At 45.5% G+C, this 16,631-nt stretch overlaps 1 protein-coding gene across 1 annotated transcript in view; it reads right to left on the bottom strand.

Moving 5' to 3' along the window:
* The window catches only part of CHRDL2 (chordin like 2), a 632,837-nt gene that overhangs the window by 471,195 nt on the left and 145,011 nt on the right, over positions 1 to 16,631 (bottom strand). The window contains exon 2 of the mRNA XM_078656250.1: positions 12,847 to 12,959. Within this exon, the coding sequence (XP_078512376.1) occupies positions 12,847 to 12,959 (113 nt within the window). The remainder of the gene's footprint in view (positions 1 to 12,846; positions 12,960 to 16,631) is intronic.

Here is a 16,631-nt window from a genome sequence, read left to right as displayed (position 1 = left end):
GATTTTAACGTATTTTACCTATTTTTGTTGTTGTTTATTATCCCATTTCTTTTTAGAAGATTCGGAGGCTCGCTTGGGGTTATCTTTTTTAGTATTATCCATTAATTGTGGCTTTACAGGTCTAGCTCCCAAATTATTTCTATCCAGTGAAGCATAAGTCTCGTTGATAATTTTGGTTAATTACCGCTTCTGTTGTGCAGGAGTGCATTCCGTCAGGCGTTGGCGTATAGTCACTGCTGCTGCCTCCCCTTTGCTGACATAATTGTAGATACCTGGGAAAAACTGCTTATTAATTTCATCCCTAAGTTCAGGGCAGGTTCTGTCCTGTACCCATTCTGTATTTGTCTTAATGCTTCCGGTATCACTGCTATTTAAGGGGTGCCATGAGTCCTGGTATAGATGGCAGCGAAGACTATATCCCAAGTGGTACAATTGTCTATTTGGGGGGCTACCCCAATTGGCAAGCAGATTGTTTAGTAATCTGTGTTTGTCTTGTGGGCCTGTGTGTGGAAACACTGCTTCTAGCTGTGCTATTTTCTGTGCTATCCAGAATGGCATTTGCTCACGTTTAGTGGGCATTCTTCCCATAATCGCTTTAAGCGTTTGTGGGGTGATTTCAGTTGTGGTCCCTTGTAGTTGACCTGCTGGAATAACCCTTGTAGGTTGAAGTGTAAATGTTCTCATAACGAACTGTGTCACATTTCTGTAAAAATTTTATTATTTCTTTGTGAAGTGGATGTAAGTCTGCTACTGGTAATGTGTCAATTTCTGGATGCGCCGTGTAAGCTGCTAGAACCGGCCAAGCCACTCAGTCTCTGCTGAGCAGCCTGAGTCTCACTTTTTCTGTGGTATGTGGGAGGGCATCTTTAAAACAGTTTATATGTTCCTGTCACGTTAATGGGACTCCTTTGTCCTCGTATGGATTGTATTCTTCTGGTATTTGATCCGCTACATAAGAATGAAATGTATGTGTACATGCATCTGCAGGTAGGAACTTGACCCAGGAATAGAACACCTCTGTCCTGTATGCTTTGTGTGGCCCAATCATGAACATAACATTCCCACCTACTGCTAAGACTCCAAAATCTGCTAGTTTTATAGTAAGTGCATTGCTGACATTTTCTGAAATATTTATTGCACCTTCCTGTTCAGCTTCCCCTGCATTTGCATTTAATGCAGGTGCAGCCTCATCTTGGACAGACATTTTTTAAGGAAGTAGTTTATCCTTTTGCAAGGGAAAGACCTAAGGTTTTGTACAATCTGGGGAACTATAAACCTTCAAACTTGAACAAACCTACAGCCAATACATTGGATATAGCTACTCGGCTGCAGTAGATTTTTCTCTTCCCACTCCAGACGTCTTTGGTTAAAATGTGAGTTGGGGTCACTGAGAAAGCACGACTCAACTACTCCCAGGCACTAGGCTGCACGCGGCTGAAGTCACGCTTAGTCAGGGTCCCGGGAAGCAAGTTGGGTTGGTAGAAAGGTCAATTAGGAGGCAGACAGCACAGGGGGGTTTGGCAATCTGGAAATTCCCCCACAGGATGCAGAGCAGACCCAGGCCCAGGGCAAATGACGGTCACACCCAAAGGGGGCCTATGGGGTTTTCAGGCACCAGCCCATGTCTGCGAAGCATAGGGGGTCACACATCTCTTGACCCACTTCCGATGGCACTCGGAGGCATTCCTCCTGCCCAGTCAATCACTCTCACCTCCCAGGCCCGAGTGGGGCAAGATTACCTGGCAACGTGTCGTTGAGGAGGACCTTGTGAAAAGAGGGCAGTTGGTCTACTGCGCTGAGGGCCCATAAGGGAACAGTATATGAATGGAGATTGAAACAGATTGGAAATGAGGTACAACATCCTGGGCATATAATTTTTGGACACACCAGACAGCTCTGGTCACACACACAATCGAAGAGTTGCAGAGTCCATACCTTCCTGGAAATCAGGCACAATGTCCAGTGTACATCGATGTCGGTCGCACCAGACAGTTCTAGTCTCACACACAGGCTAAAGTTCAGCAGTGTCTCACAAGGTAGACGGAATCACGACTACGGTTGTACCCCCACCTCTAAGGGTCGCAACCTGCGAATCAGACACCACATGCAATCATCATGCAGTCGAAATGTCACGTGAGAGAGATACGGCGGGATCGACGAGATGATGAGAGAGATACCGCACGATCAACGAGACAGGTTACTTGGTTTCAGCAACCGGCAAATTCGCTCAACACCCACAACACGCTTATGGGTACCAAGGTCCCTACGATCAGGAAGCCCCATTCCTTATAGGCGAGCCAGACTTAGGGCTCAGCGCAATGCGACCTGGTCTGTAGGCACAGTGCTTAGTTACACACTACAATATCAGTTGCAATCCAGCAGATGAGGTGGGCACTTGAGAGGGCACTGTGCTTCAAGTGACCCAGTTTTATGGTGTGGGTCCCTCTTAGGAGATCGTTGATGTCCCTGAGACCTCTGAAAGAACAGGGGAAAAGCTGAACAAGCCTCAACTTTCTAGAAGTGGTATTTATCCACAAATTACGACAAAGCCACCTTTACAACTGGCAAAGGGTTGGTGCTTCAAATTCAATGATATGAAACATCATGAGGCTACTCCACTGCAATCCACTATTGCAGTCTGAAGTGATTTCACCCATTTCCCCATTTTAGCCCATGCGAAGAGCAAACCTCATAGGTTGTGAAAACACGCATGGATGTACCTCAATACCTGGGCAGGGGACACATATGTGTACCTGCCATGCCTTGCAACTTCCAGTTGCTTCTCCTCTTAAGACGTATCCTCTGGGTACTTGGGTGGAGGTGAAAGGTCCTCTCACGATGGCCTGTTACTTAAAAAGATCACAGTCTGAAGGCACGTGCTATTGCGCACATCTGCCTGCAAGGGCAGGCTGGACACATATTTAAGAGCATCATCGGTGCAAAGCAGACACCAGCCTGCAATGGTAGGCTGAACACGTATTTAAGAGCACCATCGGTGCAAGGGCACACCCTGGCCTGCTATGGCAGGCTGGACACGTATTTAATAGCACAATCTGTACAAAGTGCATACCAGCCTTCAATGGCAGGTTGGACACACTGTTAAGAGCCCCCTTAGTGCAAAACAACATACCAGCCTGCAATGGCAGGCTCAACAAGTTGTTAAGAGCACCATTGGCGCGGGTTAACACACCAGTTGCAATGGCAGGTTGGACACATCTTTAAGAGCACCATTGGTGTGAGTGAGTACACTAGCCTTCAATGGCAGGCCAGACACCTTTAAGAGCACCCTTGGTGCAAAACACACAACAGCCTGCAATGGCAGGCTGTACACGTTTTTAAGAGCACCATTGGTGCAAAGCACACAAAAGCCTGCAATGGCAGGGTGGATGTGTATTTAGGAGCACAATCAATACAAAGTAAGTACCAGCCTGCAATGGCAGGCTGGACATGTCTTTAAGAGCCCCATTGGTGCAAGGGCGCACACTAGCCTGCAATGGCATGCCAGACCCGTCTCTAAGAGCACCATTGGTGCCGAGCACACGCCAGCCTGCAATGGCAGGCTGGACACGTATTTAGGAGCACAATCGGTACAAAGAGCATACCAGCCTGCAATGGCAGGGTGGACATGTCGTTAAGGGCACCCTCAGTGCAAAAGAACATACCAGGCTGCAATGGCAGGCTGGACACTTTTTTGAGAGCACCATTGGCGTGAGTGAACACACCAGTTGCAATGGCAGGCTGGACACATCTTTAAGAGCACCATTGGTGTGAGTGAGCACACTAGCCTGCATTGGCAGGCCAGACACGTCTTTAAGAGCACCATTGGTGCAAAGCATACAACAGACTGCAATGGCAGACTGGACCTGTATTCAGGAGCATGATCAGTACAAAGTGCTTACCAGCCTGAAATGGCAGGCTGGACATGTCTTTAAGAGCACCCTTGGTGCGAGTGCACACACCAGTTGCAATGGCAGGCTGGACACATCTTAAAGAGCATCATCGGTGCAAGGGCGCACACTAGCCTGCAATGGCATGCCAGACACGTCTTTAAGAGCACTATCGGTGCAAAGCACACACCATCCTGCAATGGCAGGCTGGACGCGTATTTGGGAGCAGAATCAGTACAGAGTGCATACCATCTGCAATGGCAGGATGGACACGTCATTAAGAGCACCCTCAGTGCAAAAGAACATACCAGCCTACAATGGCAGGCTGTACATGTCGTTAAGAGCACCATTGGAGCGAGTTCACACACCATTTGCAATGCAGGCTGGACACATCTTTAAGAGCACCATTGGTGTCTGTGCGCACACCAGCCTGCAATGGCAGGCCATACACAGTTCTTAAAACATAGTGGTGCGAGGGTGCACCCGTCGGCTGGCCATGGAAGACCTGACCGACGTTTTAGAAACCTCTAGTAAGCACCCTTCCTAACGTGTGTAGGAAGGGCAAACGCACTTTCACTCTGCACTTACAGTGGGAAAGTGGGCCAGGCTCTAAGGCCATCACAAGGGAATTGCCACCCCCAGGAAGTGTCCTATTGTAAGAGCCTACCCCCCCAGATAGGGAAAACCCACATGGGGTTCATCACTACCCAGGCGGTGCACACGCCAACGTACCTACCCAGCCATTCACCTACCCCGGTTTGACGGTAGTGAACGGCCCCCTCAGGGGTGTCTTTAGAGTGAGACTACCCACCCTGAGTATGAGACATTTTTGACAGGGTATTCGGGTGGGTGACACATTCAGTGAAGCGTCCTACTAGCAGCTAGCATCGCACCAGCCCTGGGTATGTGGTGTACCTTTTTATATGGCACTCACAGGTATGACAACTAACTCAACCAGGTAAGCACCCTATCCTGACATGTGCAGGAAGGGAACGTGCACCTTCCCGCTGCAGTACTGTGGGAAAGTGCCCAGACTCCTAAGGTCCGGAAAAGAGAGTTGGCAAAAACCAGAATTTTAGGGAAATACCCCTAAGAAGAGTCGTGTACAACAACCTTATTATAATACCTAAAAATTATATAAAACCTTTGGTTTTTTCAAAGATTTTTCTTTTACTTTAGTTTTTCATTTTTAATTGTTTAAGCAACCAACATTACAGCATACATTAGTTCATCAGTATCTTCTGCATAACCCCTAAAGTGCCCATGGCACTATCCCAAATTAAAGCTGTGGTATACTTGACAATGAGAAATACATTTTAGGCGTCATCATGGTTCACTGCAAACACTGGGGGCCATCATTGCAGTTGTCCCCTTGAATCCTCCCCACCCCTGTCTTCCCCCTCAACTGAGCCGTTCCCACTAGATGCAGTGTCACTCTGGTTGCCCTACTCCACCCCTGAGTTGAGTGCCAAGGCATACAGTTCTCGCCACTCCATGAGGTCAGCCTGTAGATTATCATCCTTGTGAGCTTGGGCCCACTCTCTGACATCTCGTATCCATGCGGCTACATCCAGGCTTCTTTACGCTATCCAATTTATAGCTATTCTACGTCTGGACAGGACCATCACAAGCTGCAGCAGTTTAAATGCAATTTATTATTTTTAGATTTGGGTACATGGGCTAGCAAACATTGGATTGGTTCGTCTGGTAAGGAGAGACCCGTGCTCCTTCGCAGCTTCTCCACCACCAGCGCCCAAAACTGCCGCCTCTCAGGGTACGCCCCCGCCAGGTGCAGAAAGTCTGCCTCCTCTGCGCCACACCTTTCAGTGAATTTTTAAGGTTTAAAAAAAAACAGATCTTATTATCGTTAACTATAATGTTATGTTAACCTTTCGTTTTTTTCAGTGAATTTCTTGGGTGTTTTTTTAAAACGCAAAGTAATACTTAATTACCATATGAAAATGCAACCCCACTTAATGCCCAGCCAAAGGCCTTGAGCTTCAGAGAATTGGTTGCAGGCCCCTTTATGAAATCAGTTCCGAGGGTAGGCTGTCCGGGGCATAAGTAATTAAGTGTGGTCCGCCCGCCAGCCATTTTTTGGGGGGATCATGAGAGAGTCTTGCGGGATTGCAGCATTTTTTGCAGTTTTGTTGGCCCAAGAGGGGTTCCATTGGGTCCCCCTTCATGGGGCCCAGGGGGACAGGTATCTCAAATCTACCCTCATATATATGTTTTTTAGATCTTCAGGACAGGGGACTATCAGCCAGATTCATCAAGCGAAATGCGCTCTGAGAATCTGGCCCTTTGCGAGTGCAATTTTTGCATTTGGGATTCATCATCCCAAATGCAAAAATCGCTAATAAGGAATTCGCGAATTTGCGAGGATTAGCATTTAAGGAATCTCTATTAGAGATTCCTTAAATGCTATTCATGAAACATTTTAAAATTGCGAATTCGCAATTTAGGACCGCTATTTACCACAAAGTCAAACCTCGTGGTAAATAGCGAAAACTTAGAAAAATGCATTTAAATGCATTTTTCTAAGGTGCGTGTTACACACACACATGTCCTTTGGACATGTGTGTGCACAACATTAGTGTAAATTCACATTTCAGGGGTGCAACAGGGTGTCCTTTGGACACCCCTGCACCCTTGAAATCGCATCCTTATTGGCGATTAGCAAATTGCTAATCGCAAATAAGGAATAACTCCCCAATCATTCCTATGGGCCTTTAGGCCCATAGGAATCGCAAATAAGGAATAACTCCCCATTCATTCCTATGGGCCTTTAGGCCCATAGGAATGAATGGGGAGTTATTCCTTATTTGCGATTAGCAATTTGCTAATCGCAAATAAGGATTGTGTAGGAATCGCAATTTATTTAGCAATTCCTACATGAATCCCGTTTTGCAAGTCCTTAATAGCGATTCCTTATGAATCGCTATTAAAGACTCGCAAAACGGCCCTTTCATGAATCTGGCTGTAAGTCCCTGAGTCCTGCAATGTCTGGAAGCAACATTTTTCTCATGTTGCAGGCAGCCAATCAGAGTGCTTGCTCTAGTTTTAAATTGGTGCTCCAGCGAGTCTCTGAGACTCTCGTGGACCCAACTGTCAAAATATACAATCATTTTTTACCATACATATTTTCAAACTAGCAAACAGATTTACGCCAAATCACAAAAAGCACAATCTGCAATCTGTGAACCAAGATCCAGTTTCCTGACAAATTTGTTGCAATCCCATTCCTCAGCTTTTGCTGTAGGCTTGTCTAAAGAAGTCTATGGAAAATGAATCGGGATTTGTGTTTGGGACACTCCTGTTTTTTAGGCCCCACTTGATGGCGGTCGCCAGTAGGTAGTTATAGTTAGAACCTTGTTTCTATTCAGAAAGCGTTTCTTCTTTTCCCAATAACGTTGACGCCGGTTGGCGAATCTTCACGAAATTTTCAAAACTAGTGGGGCCGGTCTGTTCCTATCCTGAAAGTTTCAGGGTGATTCGGCAAGCGGGGGCCGAGAAAAAAGGGGGTCCCAAAACATGTTTTCTCCATGTTAATTCCTATAGGAAACTTTAGAACGGAATTACACCAAATTTGGCAATAAGGTAGTCCTTGTTTCAGAAGGAACTCTTTTTGTTAAAGGGTGTAAATCCATTCAGTAGTTCCTGAGAAAATAAAAATATAGAGGTAGAAAAATGCATTTCCCTTGGAAACTTTAGACATGGCTACAGCTCGAACTTCTGAACGGAATTACACCAAATTTGGCAAAAATATAGTGCTTGGTTCAGAAAGCACTCTTTTTTTAAATGGTGTACATCCGTTCAGTAGTAACTGAGAAAATCAAAAAATAAAAGTTTCGATATATAGAGGCGCGGTGGATTCGCGCACCCTGCCGACCACAAGATGAATTCTAATTGGCTGACAACACTTCAAACCAGGAAGTGTTTGCAGCCATCATATGCCTCGGTAGAACTGAGGCACAAGAAAAGAGAAAAACAAACGTGCAAAACAAGAAAAGGCGGCAGTGTAGAAACACCCTGAACCCCTAGGCCTGCTTAGGGGGTCCCACCCACAAGGACCCCCAGGGCCCAAAAAAGCTTTTTTTTTTTTTAAATCGGCGGGATGCGCGGAAGATCCGTGGATCCGGCCGCGAAAATAAAAAAAACGAAGAGTGGGCTCCAGACCTTCGTTCTTACTTAGTCCCCGGGTGGGCCAAGTCCCGAGGGCATGTCAAAAAATATTTGCGGCGGCCCAGGGGGACCGCCAGCCCCCGGGGCTTTCTCTAAATATTTGCTGGGGGCACAGAGCCCCCCCCCGCAGCCCTGGGGACTGTCACCGCCGGGGCTTTCATTAATTATTGTACAGGGGTCACGCAGCCCCCCGCTGCCCTGGGGACCGCCAACCCGGGACTTCTTTTTTTAAAAAAAAATACCTGTGTGGGGTGGCTCAAGCCCCCTCACACGCCCGGGGACTGCCACCTCCCCGGGGCATTAATATGTAAATTTGGAAGTGCGTTAAGTACTCCCAAGCCCCGCGGACCACCACCTCCCCGTGCTGTGTACACATTGGGAGGGGGGCCGCGCGGCCCCCCTCCTGGAGCCTGTGATGGCCCTGGGGACCGCCACCCCCCAGGGCCGGGTGCTGCAGAGTCCCGGGGTGCCCACCCCTGGGACACTGCTGTTTTCTATGACAGGGCGGGAGCCTCGTGGCTCCCACCCTGTCATAGCAAACACTGGTTTGGATTTTAGAAGAGAGAGCAGGAAACCTGCTCTCTCTTCCAAAATCCAAACCAGATTGCTTTTCCAGAATGGGAGCTGCTTGTCAGCAGCTCCCCATGTGAAAAAGCAATGCCGGCTCCCGCAGGACACGGGGAGCCGGCAGGGACCGTGGGGGCATTGGGGCTCTCCCAAAGGTCCCCAACGAGAGGCCAGGCCCGGGGGATGGAGTCCCCGGGGCAAGAAGTGTCCGGGAGGGGGGCCACGCGGCCTCCCTCCCCCATTCTATAATTTTTTATTTTTTTTAAAAGCAAAGGTTGGCCCGGGGGATGGGGTCCCCGGAGCCATAAATGACCTTAGGAGGGGGGCCACGCAGCCCCCTCCAAATAAAAAAAAAGGATGGCCAGACCTCGGGGGATGCGGTCCCCGGTGCCAGAAGTGGCCCGGGAGGGGGTCCACGCAGACTCCCGCCCCCTCCACCTCCCCCTCAAAAAAATAAAAAATAAAGGCAGGCCCTGAGGGATGGGGTCCCCGGGGCCAATAGAGGCCTTAGGAGGGGGGCCATGCAGCCCCCCTTCCTATAAAAAACAATATTTGACCATGCTTGATTTGGCCACAGGAGGGGGGCCTACGGGGCCCCCTTCCCATTCATTTATTTTTTATTTTTTGAAAAGAGATCAGGCCCTGGGGGTTGGGGTACCTAGGGGCCAAAAAAAGGGGAAAGAAGGGGGGCCACCTCCCAGAAACACTCCGCAAACGCTCCCTGTGGCGCGTTTTAAATTGGGGAATTAATTCCCCTTCAATACTGGGGGTCCTGGGGGCCAACTAGCCCACCAGGTACCTCCAGTAAGCGCCACAGTGCTACGTTGCACAGAGGTGGTCCAGGCCACGTCCTTTTTTACACCTCTCTGCCACGCAGCTCTGTGGCGCTTACTGGAGGTACCTGGTGGTCTAGTTGGACCCCAGGGACCCTCAGGATTCAAGGGGACTTAATCCCCCAACTTAAAACGCGCCACGGGGGAGTTTGCACAGTGGTGAACGGAGGAGGCGGGGCATAAGGTGACATGTGTGCAAACACATCCTGTGGCGCGCATTAAGTTGGGGAATTAATTCCTCTTCATTCCTGAGGGTCCCTGGGGGCCAACTAGCCCACCACTTACCTCCAGTAAGCACCACTGTACTGTGTTGCAGAGAGGTGGCCCAGGCCATGCCCCTTTTTACACCACTCTGCAACGCAGCTCTGTGGTGCTTACTGGAGGTAAGCCCCCAGGGACCCTCAGGACTCAAGGGGACTTAATCCCCCAATTTACAATGCACCAGGGGGTGCGTTTGCGCAGTGGTGCAGGGAGTGGGTGTGGCCTGATGTTACAAGTGTGCAAACGCGCCCTGTGGCGCGTTTTAAGTTAGGGACTTAAGGGCCAGATGTAGGTAGCCCTTTACCGGTCGGAAATGGCCGAAAATACCGATTTTCGGCCGTTTCCGACCGGTAAAGGGCTATGGAGATGTAGGGGCCAAAAAAACGTACATTTTCGGTAATTTTACCGAATCGGTAAAATTACAGAATCGGTAAATTTACCGATTCTGTAAATTTTACAGATTCGGTAAATTTACCATTCGGTAAAAATACCGAAAAAGTATTTTGGGATGTAGGTAGCACTTCTAACAGTGCTACAGGGCCTTTAGAATTCGGTATTTACCATGCAATACAATAGCATGGTAAATTACGAATTCTTGTGTACATGCACATCTGTGCATGTACACCTGTGCCATGTGGCACACAGACATGCCCTAAGGGCATGTATGTGTGCCACATGGCGCAAACGCCAGTTACAGGGGTGCAACAGGGTGTCAAAGTGACACCTTGTCCCACTTAGCAATTCGGTATTTTTACCGATTCGGTAAATACCGAATCGGTATTTGCTATTGAATCCTATGGGCTTCAACTACTAAACAGCCCTAGGGTTATTTTTCATGTTGCCAGTTATTTGGTGGGTGCTGTTAGGGTTAGGAACAAGAGATTGAGAAATTGTAATTGATTGTATTTTCATAAAATTGGATTTTCAGTATTGTATATATTTTTCTTTTTATTATCGAGAAATGTAATATGGCAGCTAAATTTACAGTAAAATGATTTTTATAATATTTATGAAATTTGTGGGATATTTTTAAATATATGAATTATAATTGTTTTTAAAGTGTATTTGATTGTATAGTATGTATCACCGTCTTTTTATGATATTGAATTATCGAAATAAAGTATTTTAACTGACTGACTGACAATAGCAAATACCGATTCGGTATTTACCGAATCGGTAAATACCGAATCTTACCGATTCGGTACAAAATACTGAATTTTTACCTACATCTCATTTACAGATTCATAAATACCGAATCGGTAAAATTCGGTATTTATGAATCGGTAAATGAGATTTACCTACATCTGGCCCTTAGTCCCCTTGAGTCCTGAGGGGCCCTGGGGGCCAACTAACACACACAAAACAAAAAAAGGTGAAAGTGAATTCATAGTTAGGTGGAAATGTCAGTTAAAACATCACATTTTAAATACACAAAACAGTGAATTTAAGTGCCTCAGGCAGTGCTTGCCACTTTTCCCCCACGCCACCCCACCTTTAAAGCCACGTCCCCTCCTCACACAGTGAAAACGTTTTCTAAGTTGACAGGTCTGAGGAGGGCCACCAAAAGTAGATTCGGATAGGACTAGTAGTTCCACAAGTAGGCATGCAGCAGTGTTTAACTTATAGTGACTGTCCTGCATCCACGTGGAAATATTCTAAAACAGTTCTGAAATGCAGTTTGGAGGGCAGCATCCATGTCAGTTATTCAGAATAACAACTGGCTTTGTAATCACTTCTGTTTACACTTAGTGTAAGTAGAATTAACTTATGACAGTATGAAGTAAACCTAGAATGGATCTGGCTGTCCTGGACTTATGTGGGACACCTCTGGGTTATAGAACAGAAAGACCACTTTGTAGGAATGACAAGGTGCAATAAGCTGGTTGGGTTTATAAAAACACTTTAAGTGTTTGGATGTTTCTCATGTTATTGGTGGGTATGTGGTTGGCAAAGAGGTCTCCTACTTCTGGACTATAATGATGATCATGCAGTGTTGTGTTAACTGTGGCCCAGATGGTCACATCTATGGAACCTGCTGGCTCGAAGACAAATGACCTGCATCTGTTGCTTTTCTTTGTTTTAGACACCGCCTGCTCAAGTCAAAAGGTTTTGAAAATTAGCCTTTTCACATCTGTCTGTGTGTGGAACCACTGATGACTTGAAAACCATAATTCTGTGGTACTTCTGAGAGGGCAAATAGGCTCAGGTTGGACTGTGGACATGAAAAATGCAGCAGCTCCTATATCTAACCACTGCACATATAGGGCTGATCATAGCTGCAGGGTACTGGGAACCATAAACAGTATGCCCATTCTTGCACTGCTTCACCTACACTGCTAAGCTCTGTGTCTTCTAAGACACTATTGCACCTCATTGGAACTCAGCAATGAGATATAAATACTTTCCACATAGGATCAGAAACAAAGATAACACCCTTCCAACCATACACCCAATCTGTGTTGTGTACAGCCCATGTAGCAAGTACTTCAGCGCCCCACTTAAAGCTGATAAGCACTATGTAATGCTACAAAAATGTACCTTGCAATATGAACTCCTTCTGCAATCGTGCTATTGACTACTGCAGGCCAAGACATGAAGAGTCATCAAAACAACTTCCCAGGTACTGAAAGTATAACAGCATTTGAAGAATCCCTCTGCACTTGTACATGTTGCATCTTCAGAGGAGCAGATAGCCATAGATCATTCACGATGCTGTGCATGGAGCTACCATTGCCAGTCAACCTTACCCAACACCTTGCCACTGGACACATCACTCCGTCACCTGAAACTAGACCAAGTAGCTCAAGGAACCACCTGCATCAAAAAATCATGCAGATGTGATATTGCTTGTGGGTCATTACATCAACAGAATCCAGGCCTTCAATATTTGGAATCTCGACGATTGCCTTCCCATCTTAATGGAGTCTGGATTCTTGCTATTGGGGGTACACAATCTACTTAATCAATGCAAATCAACTCAACTGCATGCCTCAAGCGCACTCTGAAAACGAGAACTCAGGAACTGTACTTGCCATGATTTGCTAGGGTTTAAGAAACTGACAACCATCCAGGTGGTGGCTTTTGAACAAATGATGTATCTTAAGGCCACCTACCTCAGAGCAGGTGCATCGGATGCAATACATAAGACCTTGAGGTTCTAAGTAAGGATGCCAGCTCTCTCCTGGTCCATATCTCTTTCCGTGAAAAATGCAGAACATGTCAGGACCTAAACATACAAAAAACAGAAGTGATAATTAGTGTGAAGGAATACTGGCACAGGAGTGCTTTACTTTGCTGGATGCTAAAATCTGGACCCACTGTCCAGGGCCTACACATTATTGCATTAATGCTACAGAGGAGTTATGGGCATGGTAAGTACAAAGAGATTCAGAGAGTTATAGTAGACAATAAACTAGCTATGATCATTCACCGAGATTCAGTATCATAAAATACCAATGCATTACTCAACTGTTAGAAGATGTATCTGATTTATAAGGGTGAACTACTTCAGCTGTTTGTTTCAGTGATGCTAACCCACCTATGTTTTGCCTTTGTGTGCTTAACTTCCCCCCTGCATGTTAAATAGTTGCCTGTGTTTGAGTAGCTCCTTAAATCAGGATTCACCAGAACACCAACTCATGCACTTCCAGGTCCTAAAATCATAGACAAAGATCCCTGGAAACCAATGATCTACTTGATGCTTGAGGTGGGAGCCTCCAGAAGGTACTCCAGGACTGGAGTGTGAACCACTGACCTGGGGTCATTATTGGCCGATAGACCCCTATGCCCATGAGAACCGAGGTGGTACAAAGAATGGAACTGTTATGCACTAGGAGAATTGGTCCATGGAATACGCAACCAGGACTCTTTCTAAAAGCCTATATTGACTATCACCTGAGAACCATTAGAGCTACAAGCATCAGATTAGCAACATTGGTGCATATTTACAAGGGCATTGCGCCACCGCAGCGTCACTTTTTGCGACGCTCCAGTGGCGATGTGCCCTGCTCCATATTTACAAAGCAGCACTAAGCCACTTTGCGTGGCTTAACGCCGAATTGTAAATATGGTCCTCCTTAACGCAGTTTTCTGCGGCAAAGGGACGTGCAATGGGTGTTGCTGTGGACGTTTCCACGCAACACCCATTGCTTTTTGACACTGCTCCAGATTTACAAGGATCTGTAAAACTGAGGCATCGCCAAAAACGTATGCCTCACCGAGGTAGCTTAAGAATGGTACTACCAGGAGAAATACTCTTATTTCGCCTCGTTTTATGCTCTTTCTTTTTTTGCTCTTTCTATGTGTGCTGCATTGAGCAGCACACATAGAAGGAACAAAACGTCATTGATGATTGCTTTTGTGCAGGAAGGTGTCCCGTTCTGCACAACAACAATCCTCCCTGCAATGCAGGCACCCTTGCACCATGGTGCAAGGGTCTCAGCGCTGGCGCCAGCTGCTTTTTTTGCGCAGGGGTGAGTACAGGAATGCACCGTATAGTTGTAAATACGGCACATTCCTGTACTTACAAAATGACGCCGCTCTGCGCAGCGCCGCTCTGCGCAGCACCACGTTGCGCCATTTTCTTGTAAATATGCCCATTATTTCTAAATGTAACAGTTGTACATTTTCAGGATGCTAATTAAACTCTTACTCCTTTTGAAGAATCAGTTCTCCTTCAAAAAAGGTGCTTTTCGGAGATATGTTAATTGTACTATGTTTAAAAGTTGTAACTTACATAAATTGAAACAAAAATTGCAATCAATACTAATGCAAGAGGTAACAGCATGGAGACAAGATTATATGTAAACATTAAAAGAAAAACCTTTGTCGCCTTAAGCAACCTGGTTACTGAAATAATGTCCCTAGTGAAACAGTTGTGCAATTTATCATTCATCCTCATCTTTATTTCGGCCCAAAAGAGCCATAAAAGTACACAATACCACAGCACATTAAAAGGAAAGAATAAATCGACTAAATAATAAAATAAATACATGATTAGAACATACAATTCTCGGGAATAATAGAAACGTTCAGCAGCCAACATTCCTAGGCAAAGTGTAAGAACAATAAAATTATAAAAACGCTGCATAAAAACATAGTTATGATCGTAAAGTTTGCAGTCAATAAAAGGAAACGTACAGAGATACCCCCCTCATCCTACTGGCTTCACAGATGGGCAGCCTCTAACAATAGCCTAAAATAAGCTCTCAGCGGGCCCTTGCTATCCAGGCAACTCAAGTTATAATCTGAATTTGGGTTTCCCTCATATCACCAGGTTTTGCTAGTGTGTTAAAGAGCACGGTGCAAAAGGTAGTAAAAGTGTAACCAATATAGTTTCAGTATTGTACAGGTCACAGCTCTAAAAGACTCTTGCCCCGACAACATGTTGTCTAATATACCACATGGAGCATAAAAAGGCTGGAAACTGACTATACAACACTGGGCCTAGCGTCTGATTTATAGATTCTTAAAGCTAAATGTCGGTTCTCTAAGTGGAGGAGATGGCATAGAGGGATGATCCAACACTTGTGCTGCTTCGCATAAGCAATACAAAAGAATAAGATATGTTCTTCATCTTTCAAGTACAAGGTTCAAGAAATATAACCCTGATTGAGAAAAAAGTACATATTATGCATATTATTGAAACTCTAAGAAGTTTTGACAAGTATCCAAATTCTACTCTTGTTGAAGATTTCACATTTGTGTTGCATTTGTGGTAAGTTACATTTTAACAATCATTGAGAAAGCCAGTAGTTATTAGTATTTTCTACGTAACAGTACTTTATTGGTAAGTGTGTATGGATGAGTGTGTGATTGTGAGAATGAACAAATGTTTGGATGGGTGAGTGCAATGACAGATTTTTCAGTGGGTCATGCATAGATGAATGGTTTCATAAGTGAGAGCATAGATGGATGAATAAGTGAATGCATGAAAGGAGGAGTGAGGACTTGGACGGGCACAGATGGGTTCGTGAGTTTCAGAAGTAGACGACGCGTCATCAGAAATGATAATGTTTTTAAAATTTAAAGATTACTAATATTATGCCAGTGCATGCATTCCACCATGGCCAAGCATCTTTGTGCCACCATTGCAGACAGTAAATAAAGAACCAATGCCATTATGTAAGCATTACACCGGAGTGGGAACACCATTCTATAAATATCAGCAGTATGTCAAGAATTACTACCAAATTACCCTGACCCGCAATGAAGTTGTGGTGGGCATGAGCATGGCATGGATGCCCATATTCTTTCAAGCATTGTCATCTTTATGCCAATACTTACCCCCATGATCCCAGGAAGAGCATTATTCCAGAGGTAGGTACCAATGTCATGCTGGCATGGGTGTGCACAATATGCATAGTCTACTTCCATTTTTGCCAGAGCCTACATTAGGGTACCACCATCATCATCAAATACTTTATTTTCACAAAGATCTTATAAAGTGTGAAGTGCAATAAAAGTAATATACAAAATACAATATGCAACATTGGTTAAGAGCAGTACAAAGTTGAAAGGCAATAAAAAGAAACAGCCCCGATTTTAACATGCAAAACATTAAGGAAGCTATGTGATAGATTTAGAGCGTTTGATCCATAGTGCATGCCAAAATATGGCCAAACAAAATACCACCGCCCTGCGTGTATCTGTAGTTAAAATCCTCATAGCCTCCAAGTAGTGCCCAGGTCCTTCCAATCTGTACAATGGCACAATCCAAATAGCCTGCAGATTTTTGTAATATAGGCAGAAAAACAACAAATGGACTATTAACTCTGAGCAAGCTTTACATGCAGGACATTGATCATCTGCGGAAGCATTGCTACACCATTTATTACAGAACACTCAAGTTGGCAAAGTTGTGAAACTGTATTGAATAAATAATTTCCATGCAAACGGT

The sequence above is a fragment of the Lissotriton helveticus genome, chromosome 8 (genome assembly GCF_964261635.1).
Source record: "Lissotriton helveticus chromosome 8, aLisHel1.1, whole genome shotgun sequence".
Lineage (NCBI taxonomy): Eukaryota > Metazoa > Chordata > Amphibia > Caudata > Salamandridae > Lissotriton > Lissotriton helveticus.
This window is presented reverse-complemented; position numbering and strand designations above follow the sequence as displayed.